Genomic DNA, 23,553 nt, shown 5'->3' on the forward strand with positions numbered 1-23,553 from the left:
AAGAGCTGTTTGACAGTGGAAAAGACTTACTTGGAAGGTGGGGCACTCTCCTCCATTTGAGGTTTTTAAACAGAGGTCAGAATAATAGAATCACAGCATTGTAGAGTTGGAAGGGACCACCCGGGTCACCTGGTCCAAGCCCTTGCAATATAGGAAACTTTTGCCCACCAGTTAGAGATTCTTTAGGTGCAATTCCTGCACTGCAGAGGATTAGATGACCCTTGAGGTCCCTTCCAACTCTTACCATCGTCATAGGCCATGGACTACCTTCTCTTAGTTGCTCTTTCCTCCGCAAATGAGAAAGACAGGTGAGTGCAGAGTATGAGTTGCGCAAACCTGAGCGAGCTGGTAACTTTCCTGAGCGTGTTGGCCCCGATGCTGGAACCGAAAGAGAGTCTTTCACCATTGTATCAAAACTGTATCCGAAATCCCACACACCATAATTTTGTGGTTTAATCATAAAACTCTGCAAATGGGCTAGGCTAAGAAGCAGAGACTGCCCATCCCACCCCCACCCCATAACACCCAGCGAGTTTCATGCCTGGGTGGGGTGATTTGAACCCTGGTCTCTCTCCTGGATCTCATTCTCTAATCCATGGGTAGGCAAACTAAGGCCCGGGGGCCGGATCTGGCACAATCGCCTTCAAAATCTGGACTGCAGATGGTCCGGGAATCAGCGTGTTTTTACATGAGTGGAATGCGTCCTTTTATTTAAAATGCACCTCTGGGTTATTTGTGGGGCCTGCCTGGTGTCTTTAAATGAGTAGAATGTGTGCTTTTATTTAAAATACACCTCTGAGTTATTTGTGGGGCATAGGAATTCATTTATTCCCCCCCAAAAAAATAGTCCTGCCCTCCACAAGGTCTGAGGGACAGTGGACTGGCCCCCTGCTGAAAAAGATTGTTGACCCCCTGTGAGTCTAACCAGTAAACTGCTTTCTACATGACTTTTGTTTTATTTGCTTGAACACAGAGATATATATCTATATCTATATATAATATTATATAGTATAGCTAGATATATTTATACATATATATATATATATATATATATATAAAAATATTCATATATACATATACACACATCCATCTATCTATCTATCTATCTATCTATCTATCTATCTATCTATCTATCTATCTATCAATCATCTATCATCTCCCCTACTGGCCTAGTGGAATCTTCATTATCATCAACAATAAAAGCAGCGTCCCCTTCTCTGCAAGCCGGCCAGCTGACAACTCCTCGGCGACCTTCCTAGCTTGCTTCCTAGCTCGGGAGTCCGCGCACCCTGCAGAACTACACCTCCCAGCGTGCCTCGCGGCCTCCTCCCCACCCCATGCCTTTTCCGGAAGGGAGCGGATAACTGTTTCCGGCCCGGGAAGAGCCGGTTGATTGGCGGGCGGCTTTGAAGCGGGCACGAGGCCGCCTCTTCGCTTCGGCAGCTGCGCCTTCCCCTCCCCCACCCCATTCCACCGCCCACCCCACCGAGAGAGAGACAGGGAGGGGGGGCCTCGGTTTTTTGGGTGGTGGTGGTCTTACCCCCCTGTCAGTGAGGGGGCAGCGGGGGCGCCTTACAAAACAGCCCCCTTTGCTCAGAAGGGTGGCTGGGTGGGTCACCTCTCTCCTTTGATTATTCTCTTTTTTGGGGGGAGGGTGTCCCAGTTTCTTCCTCACTTCAAAGACCAAATCTCTCCCCCCCTTTTTTTAAATTGTGGATAATTTCCTAAGTGTGTGGGTCACACCCCCCACTTGTGTTTTGAGGCTGGGGGGGTCTCTATCTTCCTCCCCTCTTTTCTTTCAGGGGGGCAAATTATTCCCTTGAAATTTTTAAGGGGCGGCATCTTTTCTTCTGAGGTGTATTCCCGCCTTCCCCCGTTTTTCTATATTCCTTTTTTTGGGTGGGTTAGGGGTCGTTTGTACCTCCTCCTTTTTCTTCAGGGGACAGTTCTTTGGCATCTCTTGAGAACTTAAGAGTTGCATTCAACACCTTTGAGGAGGGCCTCTCTCCTGTTTTCTTTTATTGGGGATAATGATATATTATATATATCTGCCAGGTTGTGTGTTTTTTTTTGGCGGGGGTATCATCCATTTTTTCCTTGGGGTCCTCCCTTCGCTTACTCAAATTCTCACCCCCCATCTCCTAGACATTGATGGACAGCACCTTCTCCTTTGAGGCTGTGTTTTTATTTTGAAAATTTCTTTCCCTCTGTATGTGTCCCCCTCCCCTGCTTTCTGAGACTTCTCAAAATACAGCATCCTGTGGGCAAGTCTCTACTATTCTGGATACCTCTATATTATATATTTCCCAAGGCTGGGCTAGTTCATATCACCCCTTCACCCACACGCATACACATTTCTTTATGGGAAATGGCATCTTTCCCAGTATCTGCTGGATATCTCCTCCACTCTGCTTCCTAGGACAGACCTTACACAGAACCGTTGCTCTCTGCTTGGAGCAAAACTGTAATGTGAAAACTCCCTGTTCCATAGCCTCTACCTCAAGCCAGAGGAACAGGCATTCCGTCCTTGGGAGACTAGATTTGGTCCTGCTCATTCGCTAGGCTCCCCTTCTCCCTTGTTAGTTGGTCAACATGAATTTCTCTGAGGTATTTAAACTCTCCAGTCAGTTGTGCAGGTTCTCTCCGGATGGAAAATGCTTGGTGAGCTTAGCCTTGTGATGTGCCGTGTGTATCTATTTTACAGATAATGGGTTGGTGGGGGGCAAGGACTAAGAGTGGGCGGACAAGGGGGGTTGAATGTGGATTCAGGGAAGGATGGGAGATGTGGGGACCAGGGGTGGCTTTGATATTTGATGATAATACACATGATTTTCATGTTCTAACTCAGTTTTATGTTGGGACAGCCTTAGCCCAACAGTATCTGATTTCTGCTGAGGAGAGCAGCATCCATAAAATGAGCCTTTCCACCTAGTTAGCAACCTTGTATGACATTTGCCCATTAAATATTTAACTGTTTTTAAATGAGACCAGGAAATCTCTTCCCAGAAGATGTGCATAGTAATATCAAAGTATAAATTGGCTGTGATTTTAAATAATCATTTTAATCAGCGCCACCACTGTGCCCCCTTCTCTTTCCTACTTAATGTGTTTTGTCTTTTAATTTATAAGCTTTTATTACTATGTTTGGTTAGTAGTTCTAACAACCTGGATTATGATGATGTGAAATCTGTTCCTTGTTGTATATCTGCAGAAGTGCACGTTTACTGTGACATTAGTATGCAGAACTGGTGTAGCTGTTTAGAGCTGCAGTCCTGTGCATTGCTTCTTGGAGTGTCAACCCCACTGATGTATTCCAATACCCCCAGTTTGGTTTAAATGGACAATTTTGGGTTCCTCTCCCCCCCAGTTGCACCACTTCTTTTGTAGCAAACCATAGTTTGCTTTGTTCAGATGAAATGACAAACAATGGCTTGCCAAGAACGAGGAAGTTCAATAGGGGGAGGAATGCATAAACCGAAGGTGTTCAGATATAAAAGAGGAGGGGGCTTGTGCACCTGTAATAGTTACATAGAAAAGGGAGCTTCAGCAACTGAAGCTTGTGTGATCAGTTACAGTTGGAGAAGCCGCCGCATTTATTTCATTGGTTGTCCTGCATAGGCCTAAGGATAGTTTCTTTGTTGTTGGCTGAAGTTACGTGTGAACCAAGCTATGTGTATGGGGGTAGAGACTTCCACTGAAGCCATCAGGAGAGCTTCATTAACTATGAACCAGACCAAGTTGGCTTTCTGGGGGATACCTATGTCCTCTGGTTTGAGGGGCCCTACAAAATGCGTGATTCACCCTACAAAACCCTGCTAAATGACTACAAAACCCTACAAAGGTTTGGGAGCGGACTCTAAATTTCAGGGCTTTTTAGTTACTGAAGCTCATCAGAAAATCTGTTAGTGGGTCGAAAAATCTTTGTGTATGTGTAGTTTTGCTGTGTTACAAAGTAGGGAATGCAAAAGAAAGTATGAAAGATTGCCTTTCTTTTGCAGTCCCTGTGGTAGGAGTGGCAGTTCCTATTAAAACCTAAGATATTTTTCTTACACCTCATTTGATATCAAATAAGCACCTATATTGAAATTTGTAAAACAGGTACATTTAATATATTAATTGGCAATTGGCAAATCAGTTATTTTTACTGCATGACAGGCCTGCGGTATGTCATCAGTCTATCTTTTGTAGAGCTTTCATTTTATTCTACAGGTTTTCTGATGGTTTCTCCTGTCTCTAATACTAGAGGATTTAGGAATCACATCTGAAATAATTTTGCCCCCTGTCACTCAGCTAAAATGCCACAGCTAAGTTATTCATTTTTTGTTCTATTCAGGCCTCCGGTGTCCAGTATCGTTTGGTGGTTCGTGATGTAAACACTCTCCAAATTCTGCAGCTCTTCACCTGCCTAGACCAAATCCAGCACATTGAGTGGTCTTCAGATTCTCTTTTTATATTATGTGCAATGTACAAGCGTGGAATTGTGCAGGTGGGCACCCATGCAATATGCTTTCTTTTCTGGAACTTGCCAGTTTCTAAACTGATGGTGTTAAGCAGCAAGTATTTAATATAGGTGCTGAGGAAACAAATGCACTTTACCTGCAGAATGCCCCCAAGTTCAAACAGGCATCTTTAGATAGGGATGGTAGAGTCTTCTTGAAACCATGGAAAGCCTATACCAGCTAGTGTGGTTGTACCATTGGCCTGACCTTGTTTAAAGCAGCTTCCTATTAATATCAGGTCTTTATTCAGAAACATGAGGACTAGAATTTTTAATGTTTAGGGGAAGGACCATATCTCAGTGTCAGAGCATCCCTGTTTTGTATGCAGAAGATCCCAAGTCCAACCACTGACATCTCCAGGTAGGGCTGAGGGAGGCTTCTCCCTGAAATCCTGTATTGCTGCTCCCAGTCACTATAACACAGTACAGAGCAAGGTTGAAAAGAGCATGTCTTTTCCAGAAACAAACAAACTACATCCCCTGATGCAAAATTGTGGTTTTTAAGTAGCCTTCAGAAAGAAACAGCTGCTGTCATTCCTGTGGACAATGACTGGGCTGGGCAGCTAGGTTAAGGATCCAGCTGATTTCTAGCCTTGCTTGGTATCATCATTTGCAAACTGGGAATAGCAGTGGTGGACCATCAAGGTGATGCTTAGCAAAGCAGACTTGAAAGTAATTTCACAAAACTTCCTAGCCCATACATTTTATTTTAATGGCTCACATATACTTAGTAAAACAACATCATGCTTAAGGAAAGACCACTTATAAAATTTCCCTGCCTGGTCACCTGGAGGTGATTCATGCTTGCCACAGGCAACTTGATAAGTGTGAGCCTGTTGTGAAGCACTTTGCATCTGAAAAGCACCATATAAATAGGGCAGTATGTAAATTCAATAAACAAAAAATAATTTAAACAAACCCTTTCATTTTTTTGAAATTTTAATGTGTGGTGGGTCTTTAATAATATCAGAGCTCTGTGGCATCTTTAAAGTCAAACAAATATATTGTGGTCCAGATCTCTTAAAGACAGCCACCATCTTTACTGGAGGCCTATACAATCCTGTGCCACGACAAACCTCTTGATCTTTACAGATGCTTTTTTGGAATAGTTTTGTGGATCTAACTGGATGTAAAGAAGAAGAAAAGGCTTACCTCTGTAGTGGGATCCAGCGCCAGTCTTTCATGGTCTTTTGCTGGTGGGCTTGTCTTTTTCTGTTGAAGAGTGATTCTTGAGAGGAAGCTGGTAGGGCTTTGGGTGCCTTGTTCAAGTTAGCGCTGACTTGACTGTTCTTCCTCCCTTGCCTTAGGTCTGGTCCTTGGAGCAGCCTGATTGGCACTGCAAGATTGATGAAGGCTCAGCGGGACTCGTGGCTTCTTGCTGGAGTCCGGATGGCCGTCACATTCTCAATACTACAGAGTTCCACGTAAGTGTGAAATTGGGGCTGCTCTTGTAAGATATCAAATGTTACTGTCTACATCCTAGCCCCTAAAATAGCCTGAAGCTCTTAAAGCTGCAGTGTGCTGCTAAGTTGTACTTGTGGGACCTTTTTTTTAAAAAAAGTGAGGCTGCATGATTAAGGAAAGGCTCCTTTAATATTCTTTGCAGGAGAATATAACAAAGAAAAGTAACAAATCTCAGTTTTTAGTCACATAATCTTGGGTATATAAGGAATCATAAACATTATCTCCAGCTCTCCTGAGGACTGATGTGTTGTTTAGTAGCCAAGAACAGGATTAGTGAGCCATGAAGTCTTTGTTTCCTTGTTCGCCACCACTAGTTTAATTAAACCAGTATCTCAGCCACATTTTTTTACTTTTGTTTTGCATTTATTTGCATGTTACTAAGCTACCTCACAAGTAAGGACTATTGAGGTGATTGATGCATATGGACACTTCAAAGCAATATACAAATTAGAATTGGAATTATTCTCCCACTGATATTTTTAATATGGCACAGTAGCTTGAGATGGCTTTGTGCAGGTCACCATGCACATGGTGAACCTCGCCCCCCTCTTAACACATGTCACAAACTACAGGGTCGCTTCCTTACCTAATCTCGGGTAAAGCTTATTTCCATCTCCAAATATGCAGTCAGTTAGACGGATGTGTGAAGTGAAGGTTTGTTGTGGAGTCTCTGCTCTGGACTGTCCCTGATTCCATAAATGTGGAAATGTTCCAAAATCAAAGGAAGAGAGAGAGAGAGAGAGAGAGAGAGAACACCTTTCTGTTTTTCTTACTGAGTGAATTGAAGGGCTAGTTTGTGAAGGATATTTTCCTCCCGTATTGCATTAGAGTCCGTCAGATGTTTTTCCTCAACTGTAATAACTACCCAGGTGTGGAAATAACTGTTGCTGGTTCAGTAAATAAAAGAATAATAGAATCATAGATGATGGCATGCATAGAGCCACTCTCCCTAGAACATAAGAGCTCTGCTGGATTAGATCAAAGGCCCATCTACCCCAGCATCCCAGTCCCCACCATGGTCAGTCCTATGTGCATGACAATCCCACAAGCAGGATATGAGGGCAGTAGCCCTCATAAGAGCATAAGAAGAGCCTGCTGGATCAGATCAATGGCCCATCTTATCCATCATCCTGTTCTCACAGCTCAACCAGATACCTGTGGGAAATTGCAAGCTGGACTCCTGTGGTTTCCTGCAACTGGTACAGTAAGCTCACAACTTGAGTGGGAGTTATGTTCTGGGGATCAAGCCTAAAGTCAAAATCATGTACTGTATAGTCAAAACCCACTGGGTTCAATGGGGCATTGGATTGCCCAAGTCATTTCCCCCCAATACCCAGCCCCCTTTCCACCCCCTTTGTCACGTGTATAAAGCTCAGTGTGCACAAGTTAAATGTGCGTAAGTTGGGGGCTTACTGTATTCAGAAGCAGTATTGCCTCCAACCATGGAAGCCTCCATGAATTGGTGTAATTCTCCTTTAAAGCCATCCAAGTTGGTGGCCGTGCCTGTCTCCTGTGGGGGGTGACTTCCATAGTTTAACTATGCACTGCATGAAGAAGTGTTTTCTTTTATCTGTCCTGAATCTTTTAGCATCATCAGTTAACCATGAGTTCTAGTGTGATGTAAGTGAGAAAAACGTTTCTCTTTCAACTTTTCCCAGGCCATGCATAGTTTTATAAACTTCCGTCATGCCACCTCTTAATTTTCCTTTTTGCAAACCAAGAAGTCCTGAATGCTACATCCTAGTATCTACCAGGCTACTAGTAATCTCCCGTAGTACAGGTGAATATTATCCTCATGGTGCGGGCTTATCCTCTCCCTGCATCTTTGCCAGTTCATCCGTTCGATCCATGGCTCTTCCGGGGCCATGCGGCAAAAAAGCAGGCACGAGACTTCACTGTATTGGATAGTTTTAATAGGGTGAAAACTATTCCAGTTATCCAGCTTCATTTTGTTAGTCAGATGCCTGGCTAACAGCATCCCGAGGAATCGAAGATGGTGGGCTCCCTCTGCATACCTCTCACGGCTTCCAAATGGCACATGTACGTGGGGGCGGGCTGACAAGTTATTTATTACCCGCCATCAGAACTCCATTTGACCCTGCAGGATTTTCATTAAGCCCTTGCCAAGTTGGCATGTGTGTTTGGGATAGACTTTCTCCCCAGCTGTAAACAGGTTGCTAAATTAACTTGTGGCAGACAGCTGGCTGGGATATGTTGGTGTCCGCACTGTTTACTCTCTCAGGTCCTCTAAATCCATCGTCTGGCGGAGCAGACTGTGGACTAGTGTTTTGAGATGAGCACTTTAAGGATACATAATATCCTTGCATTGTGCACATTGCCCAATTCAGGGATCGCTTAGAAGGTTTTGCAAGTTATTCCTCAGCCGCTGCTGCTCACATTCAGAAGGCCGAGTTGTGTCCAACACTAGTTCTGCTCAGAGTCAACCCATTGAAGTTAATGGACTAGTTTCAGAGTATAAACATAGTTGGCTCTGATCATGTTTCCATGTATTTTACTTATTTAATGCATCCTGACAATGGAGAGGCTCTGTGGTCCCATCTCCCTCTTTCTCCCCTGCAGCCTGATGACAGTTGAGGGAGGATCATGACCCAGTAGCCATTGATAGCCACCTCCTGCATATATTTGTCTAGTCCTATTTTAAAGCTGTCAGAGTTGGTGGCCACAGTAATGACTGACAGGCATTGCAACTGGGAGGGGACTGGAATTCCCAATGCTTCTGGGTTTGTCCCTTCTGGTCACTCAGTTTTGTAGCCTTGGGAGGTGCCTGGGTTCCAGGTGTTGGTGCTGGAAGCTGCCTTGTACTGAGTCAGACCCCTGGTTAATCTAGTTCAGTATTGTCTGTACTAACTGACAGTGGTGCGCCGGGCTTTTATGCAGAAGTTTTCCCAAGTCCTACTTGGAGATGCTGGGGATTGAACCTAATACCTGCTGCATGTAGATTAGGTGCTCTTAACCACTGATCTACAGTCCTCCTCCTCTCCCGGTTTTGCCAGAAGTGGTTTCTACCAGCTTCATGGATAGAAGACTTGCTTTTGCATAGTGGTGCACACCTAGTGGCCGTCATGTTATACCTTCATAGATTTGAGGCTAGCCTGCTGTATTAAACATTTTGCAGGACTACCATTCACAGGCTTCAGGTGATGCAAAAGACACTGATCCACTGTCTTCTGATGGGAGAGGATTATTGAGAATAACTTGCACCAGAATTCAAATGTTAGCATTAGCTCCCTTTTGATTTCCAAGTGCCATTCAAGGAGCCCAGTAGCTTGAGCTTGACTAGGATGATGTTTAAGATTGGCTGGGAATGCGGAATGCTCCCTAAATGTCAAATAAGTCGGTAAGGGCCTACAGCAAAGAGATAATTGTTGGCAGTGAAATTCTGCTTCTTTGCAGATTCGACTTCTGGAAATATTGTAAGATTTTTTCTTTTTTCCCCAGACTGGCACCCAGTGGCCAGGGATAGTGTAGAGGAAGCCTGCAAACATTGTTCCCTAATGTGAGTTCTCTAAATGGGGTGGGCTGTAAGTTGAATAGATAGACAAGCTATTCATTATGAAACAGTTGCATGCAATTGTATTCACTTGGGTGTTTAGTCACCCGCTTTTATAACTGGGTTTACAACTGCAAGTCTTAACCTGTGGCAATGAATTGTATCTGAAAGATCATTTTCTGATTTGTCTCCTGGTAAGCTAATAGGATTGTAAAGAAGTGAAGAGTGTGTTAACAAGTTCCTTTTATGTGACTCTTGGATGATTTCTGGTAATGCTATCTATTTTAAGAAGGCAAGTGATAGCGTTGAGGAGAGTTTATATTCCTATGAGGTGCTGATTTTAAAGAGAGGCCCCTTATTTCTTACAGTGATATGGTTATTAAATCTGTGAGTATTTTTCAAATAGTTGTAGCTGATTGATGGGGGCGGGAAGGATTAACTTTTCCTTTATAAGGCTGAGGCATAAAAAATTGTCTGAAGTCCTCCAGATGTTGTTGGGTTGCATCTCCCATCATCCTCCGTCAGCATGGCTAACGGTCAAGCATACCATGAGTTGTAGTCCAACAACGTCTCTAGGGAAAGCATGGGCTACCCTTGATTTAAACATTAAATTCCCATGCGCGCTTAACTTCTAGCCGTTGAACGCCAGCCCAGACAAGAAAAGTCCTTAGAAAACCTCTGGATGGTATTTTGCCATGAGCTTTAAGAGATTTGGGAAGCGTATTGCACACTGGCTGGGCAGCCACTGAGAACCAAATTATTGAGAAGCTGTTTGCGGACCAAAAGATACATGTTACTGTTATAAGACATATATCTACTCCCATGCATCTGCTAGACACCATGTAGAGCAGAGGAGTCAGCCACTCCTATTTATTTATCATGTTTTGTTTCCTATCCTTTCTCTAAGAAGCTGAAGCCAGTATGCAATGGGTTGTCTAACCCAATTTATCCTCACATCAACCTTGTGAGGTAACTTGGGCTGAGAAGGTGGTACTGGTCAAGGCCATTTAGTAAGTTTCATGCTGAGCCCAGACCCCATTTCAGTCCAGCATTGTAATTTTCCTGCTACACACACACACACACACACACACACACACCTGTTATTTTGTAGGACAAGTGTGCACTTACAGTTGTATGATGCTTGTGTTTGCACACTAAAAATGCTCCAGGGTCGCTGCTTGACCCATTACCATTTGGAGCAATGTTTGTGCTCTGAACGGCTGGAGGAGCTGCTAGCGGCAGTTTTCCCTCTTTCAGCGAATACTTGGGTGCCCTGTCGCTCTAATCCTTAGTAACTGTAAATGGCTATATTGGTTGAAAAATACTTTCTGTCGAGGAATGTGTGCTGTGTAATCCCCTGAAATCCTGTGCTGACAGACACAGCTATGTAAGGAGGCCCAGTGACCTAGTCAAGTCTGGGACAAAAGTTGACAGTCACTTGAGAACGCAAGGTTGTTAAGCGTGGGTTTTGTGTAATGAAAATTGCCAGTCTTGCCACCTGCCTGGGGTTGTCAAAGCTTGGGTGCAGCTCCTTAGCCCAGCTCTTCAGACTGTTTTATCGCGTTACTGTCTAAATACCTCTTGTTTCTCAGCTGTTTTTAGGCTATTTGAAAAATGCTGCTTCTGCTTCGCCTCCCACCCTTCCCTGCCCTGTGCTGCAAAACAACAGCTGTATGTTCCTCAGGCACCTTAGCAGTAGGATGTGAGTTTGGAAATTTTAATTAAGTCTGTAACCCCCACATTTGGGGGTGGGGGTGGGCGGGAAGGAAAATCTGTTAGGGAAAAGCTGGCTAAAAGCCCCTGTAGTGGCATTTGCTGGGATTTGCACACACACACACCAACATTACAATCTGTTGTTAAATTTCTTACTTTCTCGATCTCGTACATAAAAAGAAGGGTGACTAGCGAGATTCTCGTGCTGGTAGGTGTTGGGTGCCTAAGTGCCTTGGCATTAATTTAATTTTCTGTAATGCTGGAAGGTGGGAGTTTGACTCATGAATTGTGGACGATCTGCCCGCTTGTTGTTCCTTATCACTGTACGCAGAAGGGCTAAATACTTTTCTTTTAAAGTAAACATTCAGGGAAGCGGTGTTGGCACTGGAGCCTGGCCTTTTAGGGTGAAGGTGGCATAGCTCCACCAACCTCAGCCTTTCCTAATGCAGCTGCCACTTCACTTACAGGCCAGAGGGTGGCACTGCCAGCACCTTCCTCCTCCTTAGCCTCAGTGTTGCTCCTTGCAGAACTCAACAAAGAGGAGGATGGGGGCAAAACCAGAATTACTTGGCTCTGCCTGTCATCAGCTCGGCTCCATTTTCTGTTGATCTGTCCGCTTCCCTCCCCGACTTATTTCAGTGGGCATCGGCCACCACTGGATGTTGGTAGAACTTCATGTCTCTGGAAGACCATTAGTCATTGCCCATACTCCAGTTCTGTCAGGTCCCAAAGGTGTACAATTTCACTCAGACCTCTGGGTCTTCTTGAGGTTTCTGTTTAATTAGGTATGGGGAACATCCAGTTCATAGAACAGTCTATGGGTGTGCTTTATCTTGCTGGAATGCTAAGGTTAATGTTTATGGTTCTGTTGTCCTGCAAAATCTGGAGAATATATTTTGGAAACGGCTCTGTAATTTTCTGAATGGTTTATAAATGAACCTAAGGATATCAAAAAAGTAGCAGGGGGCCATCCCTTATCACCACTTGTCTACGAGTTTGCCTTTATTATCGTGCACTTGCTTGCAGATAGGGCAGTCTTCACCAACCTGCTGCCCTGCAGATGTTGGACTACAACTCCCATTGACAACCGGGGACGGTGTGAGTTATAGGTAAACAACATTCTTGAGGGCACAAAGTGGGTGAAGGCTGAGAAAGGGGATGCCTCTTTCCAGCCTGAATTTGAAATCACTTTTGTAGCTCCCTGATCATCCCTAGATTTTACTGGGCAGTGCACTTCAATCTCTCTTCTGCTGAGATAGGCATTGTGTTGCTGTTTCAAAAGAAATAACTGGTGTCAGGAGTGTAGTCTGAAATTTATATTTTGGCATGACTGCAAACAAGCTGATGAGACGATGGTCTAAAAAGCCTTTCACTGGCTCCGACCCGGAATTAATCTTTTTTTTTTATGGACATAGAAAATTATTGCTTGCTACTTTGTGATTAATGTTGCATTGCTGAGGAAAACTTCAAACTTGACTGAAAGTATGTGGATTGAAAGACTAGAGTAGGGATAAGAAACCTAAGGCGCAAAGGCCAAATATGGCCCTCCAAGCTTCTCTATTTGGCCCTTGGGACTCTAACTATGCCACACCTCCTTTTCCCATGCCACACCCTTCACTGGTCCTGCCTTAAAGCCGCAGTTGAGTATTTTTGCCTGGCTTGAATGTGCCCTTGAACGCTAATAATTTGTTTATTTATTTATTTATCTCATAAAATTTGTACACTGCTTGATTGTAAAAAAATAAAGTAAATAAAAAATGTACGGTATATGCTACCAATTCCTTCTAGTGAGAGGGCTGAAACAAGGAAAAGAGCCCAAACACTAGGCCCCTTGCCCTTGATGGTAAGCAGTCCCTCCACTCTGACTGTACCTCACCCTAACCACCACTGAAATTGGGGCAGCATCTTCAGCACTCCTGCTACTTGTCCACCCAGACACTTTAGAGCATCATTATTTACCCCCCCCCCATTTACAGCTGGGATATTAGGGCCACAAGATAGTAAACCAGTATTTCCCAAACTTGGGTCTCCAGCTGATTTTAGACTACAACTCCCATCATCCCTAGCCAGCAAGACCAGCAGTCAGGGATGATGGGAATTGTAGTCTGAAAACAGCTGAGGACCTGAGTTTGGGAAACCCTGTAGTAAACTAAAGCCCAGCTGTATGTGTGTTCCACACTTTCAGACCCACAGGTGGGTTGTGAGGCCACACCTAGTGGGCCACAACAAAGCTGTTGCTGCCATGTGGGTTTCCAGCTTAGTCTAAGGAGTGTTAACTACATGTGTGTCTAGACCAGGACACATTTTAATAAGGCATTCATTTCATCCATTTCCACAAGTTACACAGTGTGGCAGGAGAAAGGCACCAGTTGTTTTTTTAAATAAGATACGTATTTCTGATCAAGCACTTTCTCCTACCACATGGCAGCACTCATTTTCCTTTACTAGTAATGCTAGTAATGTGTTGTTCTGTGAATTGCCATTTTAGGATTAGTAAAGGGACCCCTGACCATTAGGTCCAGTCGTGACCGACTCTGGGGTTGCGGCGCTCATCTCGCTTTATTGGCCGAGGGAGCTGGCGTACAGCTTCCAGGTCATGTGGCCAGCATGACTAAGCTGCTTCTGGTGAACCAGAGCAGCACACGGAAACACTGTTTACCTTCCCGCTGGAGGGGTACCCATTTATCTACTTGCACTTTGACATGCTTTTGAACTGCTAGGTTGGCAGGAGCAGGGACCGAAAAATGGGAGCTCACCCAGTCGCAGGGATTCAAACCGCCGACCTTCTGATCGGCAAGTCCTAGGCTCTGTGGTTTAACCCACAGCGCCACCCGCGTCCCTTTTGCTTTGTTTGTTTTTTTTAGGATTTTTTTAGGATTTTAGGATTTTTTTTAGGATTTTAGGATTAACAACATGCATTATTACCATAACTAAGTATAAATCAAAAGTGAAAAGACAAAAGTGCACCCCATGATACAGCTTGGGAGTTGGAGATTGGGGTCACAGGTGTGTACCAGTTGAAGACCACTTTTTTGAACTTTAGGGATGCACCAGTTAAGATGCTTGAGGGATGTAAATTTGCTTTTGCTTGTGTGCTGGGAAGAAGGTATCTGAAGCAAAACTGCCGTATGTCTTCATGTTTTGGCCCCTAGTTTGGTTTCCCATTCTTTCTGCAGAATGGAAACCACGCCATTGTCGAGTGTGGAGATGAAGCTCAATGCGTTCTGTATAAAAAACATTCCCCCTGCATGCATTTCATCTGCAAAGATAAACAAATACTTCCTCTGTCTCTTTCTCTGTTTCCAACAGCTGCGGATAACTGTCTGGTCCTTGTGTACAAAATCTGTGTCTTATATCAAGTATCCCAAGGCCTGTCAGCAGGGTAAGTGGAGCTAACCTAAAACAGGAATGGTTTTTTAAAAAATTATTATTATAGCAAAGATTGCCATGATCTGGGGATATCCCGTATCCCCTTGAACTGATATATATCTACCAGCAGGAAGGGTACTGATATGGCAGGGTAACTGTAGTGTATGTTTGTCCCAATGGATGTTGGTGTTCACAAGTGAGCAATCCCCTCTTGTTCCCAAGCTGTATTCTGTCAGATGCAGGCACCTGTCCAACTGGTGGAGATCTGTGGAATAAAAATCCAGAGTACAAAATCAAATTAGTAGTGGATGGGGGGGGGTGAGCTTAAAAGTACACTCCTGATTTCTGTGTGGGTAAAGTTTTGAAGCAGGAAGGAAGTCAGGTGTGGTTCTTGTGAACAGCGGCCTGATATTGCTAAGCCAACATGTGCAGGCTGACTGGAGGACAGAATGTCTGAGGATGTGTAGTATATCTTTCTGTTACCACTGAATAACCACAACCAGTTCTGCTAAAATACGGTACATGCCACTATGAATTGGTGCTTCTGTTCAGGGGATATAGCACTGAAGAAAGAAAGGTTTCCCCCCCCGGTACAAGTGGGGAAGGTGTTTGGATAGAAGAACAATGCCAACATGGAGGATACGTGTGTCGACTTGGAAAATGTGGCTGTTCATTTCTACAGCCCTTGATGATTATGTTCTATCTCCGTTGTTGGAGGCAGTGTGCCTCTGAATACTGGTAGCTGGGAATCACAGGACGGGAAAGCTGCTGTTGCACTTGAGTGCTGCTTGTGGGCTTCCTGGGGGCATTTGGTTGGCCACTTTGAGAACAGGAAGCTGGGCCCTTTGGCCCGACTGAACAGCGCTAATTTTAGGTTCATATTTCATTGGGCAGCCCAGGCAATTTAATTAAACATGACTCTTTTCTCTTTCTTCTCTGTATTTACCATGTTCTTGCACACAAATGAATATGAATACCATAGGAGAGGCTGAAAATGCTTTGAATGGCATGTGTGGAAATGTTCAAGAAAAGTGGAAGGGTTAAAGAACGCACTGAGAAGTAGCTTTATCTTGCAAAAACAGTATCTCCCTGATATCTGATCTTAGGTTACATGAACCCAGTTGTTTTTGATGATTATAATAGTTATTGCATAACCAGTCTCGTGAATCTGCTCTTAGACTGGCTCTCCCCACTCCAAAAGATATGGATTCTTTGTACTTATAAGCACCAGTTTGTCCAATCAATGTTACTCAAATCATGTGCCTAAAGAAATAGGGAAGTATTCTAATATCTCTTGTCTAAACTAGAGGTGAGAATACTAACTTCCGCTCCTCCCCTTACGTAGTTCATACCAGTATTTTGAATTAAACATTTGTGGTTTTGTGTGGCCTTTCAGAAAGCATTTCTTCTTACCAAATAAGATGAGGACAGCTGAGAGTCAAGGGTCCTGGGTCAGGGTTCTGTTTTCCTTTCACACGCAGACAGGCTTTCCATTACTTGGTCTTGACAGTAGCGGAGTTTACAATGGTGGTACTTCAGGGCCTTGAAGAGTCGAATGAAAGCAATAGACCTCCACTTCAGAGCAAGTATAGCGTGTGTGTTATGCAAGGCCTCTCAAGAGAACAGGAACTAAGCAGCAACAAATATGTTTTAAGACATACTCATCCACCCTCAAAAAAAGCCTCTTCTGTCCAGGTTTTGTTTTTCTTTGGGTTTGGCCCATTCCTTGGCTGGTATTAATTGCTCAATTTCCCCCTCTCTTAAGTGCGGCCATTTTTGTGTGTGTGTTTGGCAGGAATAGCATTCACAAAGGATGGCCGGTACATGGCCTTGGCGGAGAGGAGGGACTGCAAAGACTACATCAGCCTCTTTGTATGCAGTGATTGGCAACTTCTGAGGGTAACCCTCCCCCCATTATTAACCTTCCCCTTTTAGGCTCCTGTGTGCCTTGTAACCTTATAGAGCATGTGCAGATGTAATGTCCCAAATTCCTTTAGCGATAAGGAGTTGACCACCAGTTTGTGCCTTTTCCTTCCACCTCGTTCAATTTGCAAATTCTCTTCGATAGGCTAGAGCTGGTGCTGTCTTTAACCATGGTTAATGCCAATCCTCCTGGGAATCCAGAGGACTTATTCCAGGGGAGAAGGCAAAGCAAGACAGTGAATTGTAGGGGTGGGGAGCAGGCTAGTTTCTTGCAAAAAGTGAGAAGAATAGTGCTTGAATATTTTTGCTTCATGTCTCAGGCTCTACAAATGCTAGAACCTCAGAGCTAGATTCACCTAGCCAGTTCCATTAACCTAAGGCCTGTACAAACACTTCCTCATGCACAATGGGGTTTCCCGCCCTCTGAAATTGGCTCAGGGAGTGTCAGGAAAATATCCCCAGAAGAGCAAGCAGGGTGTGTATGCTTGCACAGATAGAACAATTGGAAGAGCGAGACATTTAATTCCACTGTTAGGATTGTATTCATTAATGGATACAAGTTGCTCATACACTCTCTCTCTCTTTAAAATGAAAGCTGGGAATCGGGATTATAGTTATCAGGCATGGGGCAGGGGGACACCCTGTGGGTGCCCATGATCATTCTTCTCAAAATGTGGTCTAATATTCATAAAAGAAACTAAACTATTTATCTAATTGGGTAATGTATTTAGAATCACATAATTACAGAGTTGGAAGGGACCGCAAGGGTCATTTAGTGCAATCTTCTGCATTGCAGGAATCGCAGCTAAAGAATCCCTGACAGATGGCCATCCAGCCTCTGTTTAAAAACAGCAAATGAAGGAGAGTCATTTACCTCTTCATATTTCAGAGAAATTTTCTAAGCTGTTTTCCACATCCGAAAATATCACAAATAGCCAAGTCAAAATAATAATGTGGGTTTTTTTTACAGCACCTGATATAACAATTATGTAAGAGGCCTTCTTAAACATTAGTAGAAATGGAAACAGCTGTCGTAATGGGGACCGTACCTATGGGCAGATTCAAGATGTAGCAGTACAGCAGAGACAACCAGCCCCCACCCACCAACTATAGAAGCATAGGAAGCAGCTGCGTCTCTCACTTCTGCTGTTTCCCCACCTTAAGCTCACACTGAAATTATTTCCTTTGTTTCTGTTTGGAAGCATTTTGATACTGAAACACAGGACCTGGCTGGGACAGAATGGGCGCCGAACGGCTGCGTATTGGCGGTGTGGGACAGCTGCCTGGAGGTGAGGGGAAATTGCCAGTGCCTCAGTGAAGGGATCTTTTGCCAAACCCATTGCTGCGTTTCAGAGCAGCTGCATCCATATTGACTTAATAGCCCACATAGAAATGTGGCTGAGAGGTTGGTTTAATGAGAGCATTATCTAGGTAATGGCCTCTTGAGAACAGGCATGGGTAGTCTGTGGCCCTCCAGATGTTGCTGGACTGCAATGCCCACAACCCCTGACCATTAGCTATGCTGCCTGATGGGATCTGGAGTCCCAAACATCTGGAGGGTCACAGGTTGCCCCTTCCTGTCCCAAGAGATGGCCTTTGCATCAACTTTTTGAGCGTATGCATTCTGTTGCTGGAATCTGAATGTGAAAACACTTCAAGGTTTTGCAAAATGCAAAAAAGATTCGCTTTCTTTACTGCTTACCACTCAGCACTTGGGTATGGATAATTGATAATGCAGGCTGTGTATATGCATTTTTGGAGTGGGGCAGAGGTTGCTTGTTTCAAGACCTTCAGATGGGACAGACTAAAACTCTTAAGCCATTGCCAGTCTTAAGATGTAAACATTTTATTTCAGTATAAAGTTTTGCTGTACTCCCTTGACGGGCGTCTGCTGTCCACATACTGTGCTTATGAATGGTCACTAGGCATTAAATCTATCGCCTGGAGCCCCAGCAGCCAGTTCTTGGCAATCGGCAGCTATGATGAAAAGGTAAGGCTTCTGAAGCCCTGCCAAAGTTGCATTTGTGCCATAGTTCATTCTCTCTCTCTCTCTCTCTCTCTCTTGCTCTGTGTGTGTGTTTACCCTGGGCTTTCTCCTCTCTTAATCAGGTGCGCATTCTGAACCATGTGACTTGGAAGAAAATTACAGAATTTGAGCATCCTGCAAACATTGCTAGCCCAAAGATAGTAAGTAGAAAAAAGAAGGGTGGTTGGCTCATGCTGAAGGAAACACACGGGGGGGGGGGCATTGAGACCTCTTATAATGATAATACTTGGTATTTGCATAATTCTTCAAAATGTTTTCAGCAGTCCTTACAGAAACTCTGTAAGGGTCGTCAGTATCATTGTCCCCAACAATGAAGGTCTTCAGGCTGTGTGGCTTGCTTAAGGTCATTTAGTAAGCATGCAGCTGAGGTGAGATTTGAACACGGGGCTTCCTGTTCACATCTCAGCCTTTTAGTCACTTGATATAAATCAGTCAAGTGCTGGTTAGTATGGACAGCTTTGATAATTATTTTCTTTTTGTTTGTTTGAACCAAAAACATGCAGATTCAAGGGGATTGGAGCATTGCTTTGTGATCAGAGATTAGGAGAAATGTGAGGCACTGCCTTGGTTCATGTGTTCTTCTTCCTGCTCTTCCTCCCCCATGGAATGGGTTTTTAAAACGTGGACACCCATGTTGCAGCTTCTATTCTGCAAATTCTCTTGCATTTCTTTACATCACACAGTCTGGATATCTATGTTCTGATTTGTGTTAGAACAATAGTTGAGAAGGATTAAAGAGACTTCTCACCCAAACCCCACACCCTGTTTATTCTTAAGTTTCTGTTTTCATCTGATGACATCCCCACCACTCAGACCTTGCTTACTGCCATGCTTTCCAGCCTGAGCATGGATGATCTAGCAACCTGTCTCCTATAAAGAGGTGCAGGGCTGACTTGCCTTTCTCTCCAGATTGTCTATAAGGAGGTGGAGAAATCGCCGGCAGTGGAAGTGGAGAAACTTGCCTTCCCCCCAACCAAGAAAATGGCAAGCTCTCTCTTCAGCACGAAGAGCAAATGTAAGTCAAAGCAGGGACCGTGTGTACAAAGCCGTGTCATCACTTGTTTGTTTACTTACTTAAAAGTATTTGAAATAACTTTTACTCTCTTCTGCTGCCCAAAAGACCTCCATGGTGAAATACAAGACGTACTGTGCCCTTAGACGCACTGTGTAAAAGGCAAGACATAAAGGGAAAAAGAGAAGGGGAGGAGGGGGAAAACAAATATCAAAGCAGTATTTCTTATAATGGCTAGCTGGGGTGGAAGCAGGTTAGAGAAAGGAGGTGCCAAAAGTATTTGGTTTTGCCACAGAAAAAGGTTCAAATACATGATACCCAGAGTGATACCATATGGTTCTTGTGAGATCTTGACTGCTTTTGAGACCATTGACTGTAAGGTCTTAGCAGCATACCTGCTAGACTTGGCAGATGTTGAGCAACTGCTGTGGACTGGATTCTCTAATTCCTGTCAACAGATACCAAAAGATACTAATAGGTAGTTGCTCAGTTTTCCTAGCCCCCCCCCCCCGCACCCCAAATCTCCTGTCCTGGCTGCTTCCATTCAGCATGTGTCTATATGAGGCAGCTGAACCACATTGTGAGACACTGCAGTTGTGTATGGTGAGCTATATCTCATTTTTGTGAGACTGGGCACTTAAAAGAAGGTTGGACTAAGTACTCAGTATCTGTTGATTTGTTGGATTTATACACTGCCTTTCTGTCAAACCACTCAAGGTGATTTACAGTTTTAAAATACTAAAACATATACGGTATATTATAGAGTCTTCTCATTGCCATTTGGGAGCTGGTGGTCTGTGTTCTTCCTGGCCTGGGCTCCTTCACTTCAGTAGGGCTGTGTACGAGTCCTGGTGGAATCCCGAACAGAATCTGGCCAATTCAGGTCAACCCATAATTCCGCCAGAATGGGTTGAGGTAGCCCCAGGTTGGATTGGATCTACCCAGAGTGATCCAGGGCTGTCAAGGGGGTTGGTGGAGGACAGTCTTGTAGTGAAAGTCAGGGAGTGGGGAGGATGAGATCTAGGCAGGCAGCCTGCAGGTGTCTTCCCTCTGCTGATGCATGTTTAATTTGGTTTTTAAAAGCTAATTAAACACTTTGCAAGGCCCCCATTGGGGTGCCTGATTGGGCCCAGAATTGAAGCAATGGGAGGAGGTGCAGCCCTAGTACTCTGTGTGCATCATAATATTAAAAGGAAGTTTATTCCAGGATCCGTAAAATATAACAATCTATGGTTTAAGTGTCATTATGACTTTTAATTTTTCCTCTCCTTCCAGATGAAATTGCCCAGGTCCCAGTTTCTTTGCATCATGTCAAACCTGCGGTGGACCGGGCAAATCCTAGAATTGGAGTCGGAATGTTAGCTTTTAGCTCAGATAACTGCTTTCTGGCGACCAGAAATGGTTAGTATCTCAAGAGGGGTGAATGAGGACCAGTGATGGGCTTTGCAGTAAGTTTTCACTGTGGGTAGTTGCTGAGGTCCGTCTGCCTCAGTTCCACAGACCAATTACTAGTACAATTGTGAACCAGGGACTGATTGCATTGTGTGCCTGTATTGTACCATTAATTGCTGTTTCACATCTAACAGATAATATTCCTAACGCTATTTGGATCTGGGATGTCCAAAAGATGAAACTGTTTGTGATCCTTGAGCAGCTGTGCCCCATCCAGCTTTTCCAGTGGGATCCCCGTCAGTCCCGGCTTGCCATTTGTACTGGGAACAGCAGAGTGTACCTCTGGTCCCCAGCAGGATGCGTGTCTGTACAGGTACCAGTGGAAGGTAAGGAAGCTCCAAACTGATACTGCAGACAAGTCAGGCCTAGGGGCAGTTTTGCTACAGTGGGGAAGGGTATCCTTGAATGGGTTGCCGTTACCTACTGGGCAATTAGCAATAACAGGTTTCATTAACATTTTCTTAAACTGTGAAGCCTTTTTCTAAACTGGCTGATCATTTTCAACATGTCTTTAATAGACAGCTCACATTCTCTAGGTGTGTGATGATTTCAACAACTCTAGGTCAATGCTTGGATTGATGTTACCACATCAGAAAGGAACTGAAAGCAGTGTGCTGGTTGGCCCTCATTTGGTTGTTAAATATGTGGTGCTGATTAAATTCATTGCACGTGCCTGAAAAAACTGAGGCAGATGTCACAAGTGGAGATTAACTCTGAGCTAATCTCCAAAACCATATAAATCATACTTGCATTGCTGTCATGAAGCACACGGGGTGTGTGTGTGTATTCTACTCTGAGCAGGCCCATTAAAATTAATAACAACAACAACAATAATTTTTATTTATACCCCACCCTCCCCAGCCAAGGCCGGGCTCAGGGCGGCTAAAATTGGTCAACCTTCTCACAGTAGGACTAACAGTGGAATATAGCCCATGTCAAGATTCAATCCTTCACATCTCCAGTTAAAAGGAGTAGTAACAGGTGATGAATGCAACTGTCGGATAGAGACTCTAGAGAGTCACTGCTAGTCAGAGCAGACAACACTAGGCTAGATCGTTAATCTGATTTCATCCGAGTTATCTTCCTACATCAGCTGCTACGGCACACATTCTAGAGTGCTTTCTGCACTTTTAAGATACTGAAGAAAACACAAAGGAATCCTAAAATCTATTAGGATTATTATTCTCTTGATCATCCTTTCAAATTCTGAAGCTGTGACCAAATAAGCACCACCCACGCAAACAGGGAGATATCAGGAGGTCTATGTATTTGAAGAACCTCAAAACAGCCCAACGAGTTCTGAGCCTGCTTAAGAGGCCACAGGATGTTGACTGCTGTAGGTCAGGGTAGTGAATAAGACTCGGAAACAAGATGGAGTGGTTGAGACCATGAGCAGGAATGCTCCATGCAGCAACGTGTTTGAATACATTTTAGAAAGTAGTCCTTAAATATTTACGTGTACAGTGCAATTCTGCAAATTGGAACTAACGTATGCCTACAACTATCTTTTATCTGAAGGGGAGGGCATTATAATGATCGCCTAGCAAAATTTTGTGCTTAAAGGGTATTTATTTGCCAGTAAAAGTTTTTGATCCTTGTCCACAGGTGACTTCCAGGTAACTTCTCTGTACTGGCACTCCAGTGGGGACTCTCTGGCTCTCCTGAGTAAGGACAATTTTTGTATGTGTTACTTAGAAAAAGAAGAGGAAGATGTGAAATAGCTACACCCAAAGCTAAGCTGGGTTAAAACGGAAGCCTGGTTTTGTGTACTGGTTCTCCAGCATAGCAAGTGGAGGGGGAGGGTGGAGAGAAACTGCTGCTGGGCTTAGTCTGTATATAGATGTGTGGAAGCTTGTATTTTGCCCTTGATGCACTTTAAACAGCTGAGCAGTATAAAATGTTATGAAATAGTGAGGAAATAGGTGTTTTAGCTTTAAACTTCTAGATCCATTTACAACATAATGTATATCTTAGTGTGTAAATTACTTAGTTTATTTTGAAAATAAAATAAAACATTTTTGTTACATAATGCATTATTAAAACATGGCTACAAGGCTGCCATTTTTTTCATTCTTCAGAGTATGAACAGTATGTGCTGTCGCCTATTAAAACAAAAAAATGAATGAAGGTGTGCAGTGCTGACTTATAAAGGGAAAGTTCTCAGGTTAAACTCAGCACCTGAAATGTTCCCAGAAGCGGTCTGCCTGAAGCAGGATTTGGCCAGTTTTCAAGGGCCCTGGCACCTGCCCCTTCAGTCCTTTAGTGAGGTTTCCACTCACTGTTACGGATGCAGTCAATGATAACCAAGGCAACAATTTGGATAGAAGAGCTGCTTGTTGTCCTGCTGGTTGACTTAGAAAACACAGAACTGCTTGGATCAAGAGCAAGGAGCACAGTGCTCATCTGATTCCACCCCATGCCTCCACTGCAGTTCCTTGGTAAGTGGAAAACAGAAATGAAGAACAGCTAGGCAGTCTGTATATTAGCAGCTGCCAACATCTACCTGTTTGTTAAGTAAAGCTACCCAATTAGTTTTGATTTTTTTAAAAAATACTTAGCATACA

At 43.9% G+C, this 23,553-nt stretch overlaps 1 protein-coding gene across 2 annotated transcripts; it reads left to right on the forward strand.

Annotated features, from left to right (window-relative positions):
• Window positions 1-1,376: 1,376 nt before the first annotated feature.
• On the forward strand, window positions 1,377-23,031 carry WRAP73 (WD repeat containing, antisense to TP73). 2 transcript variants are annotated; one of them, XM_082230252.1, is made up of 12 exons: window positions 1,377-2,661; window positions 4,334-4,486; window positions 5,806-5,922; window positions 14,496-14,568; window positions 16,351-16,454; window positions 17,681-17,767; window positions 18,334-18,468; window positions 18,588-18,665; window positions 19,435-19,540; window positions 20,813-20,938; window positions 21,124-21,315; window positions 22,595-23,031. In XM_082230252.1, the coding sequence occupies exons 1-12, from the start codon at window positions 2,593-2,595 to the stop codon at window positions 22,708-22,710; spliced, it is 1,356 nt and encodes a 451-aa protein (XP_082086378.1). In that variant the 5' UTR covers window positions 1,377-2,592; the 3' UTR covers window positions 22,711-23,031. The 2 variants fall into 2 exon arrangements, with proteins under 2 accessions (XP_082086378.1, XP_082086379.1); XM_082230253.1 differs by lacking the exon at window positions 17,681-17,767.
• The last annotated feature ends 522 nt before the right edge of the window (window positions 23,032-23,553 follow it).

Source organism: Podarcis vaucheri (genome assembly GCF_965113315.1).
Source record: "Podarcis vaucheri genome assembly, chromosome: 7".
NCBI classification, from domain to species: domain Eukaryota; kingdom Metazoa; phylum Chordata; class Lepidosauria; order Squamata; family Lacertidae; genus Podarcis; species Podarcis vaucheri.

Bases quoted from the DNA above. Each gene is read 5' to 3' on its own strand.
- WRAP73 (XM_082230252.1), top strand. From the start codon at position 2,593: ATGAATTTCTCTGAGGTATTTAAACTCTCCAGTCAGTTGTGCAGGTTC. The intron at 2,662-4,333 runs GTGAGCTTAGCC...TGTTCTATTCAG, and splicing joins CTCCGGATGGAAAATGCTTG to GCCTCCGGTGTCCAGTATCG. The intron at 20,939-21,123 runs GTTAGTATCTCA...CACATCTAACAG, and splicing joins CTTTCTGGCGACCAGAAATG to ATAATATTCCTAACGCTATT.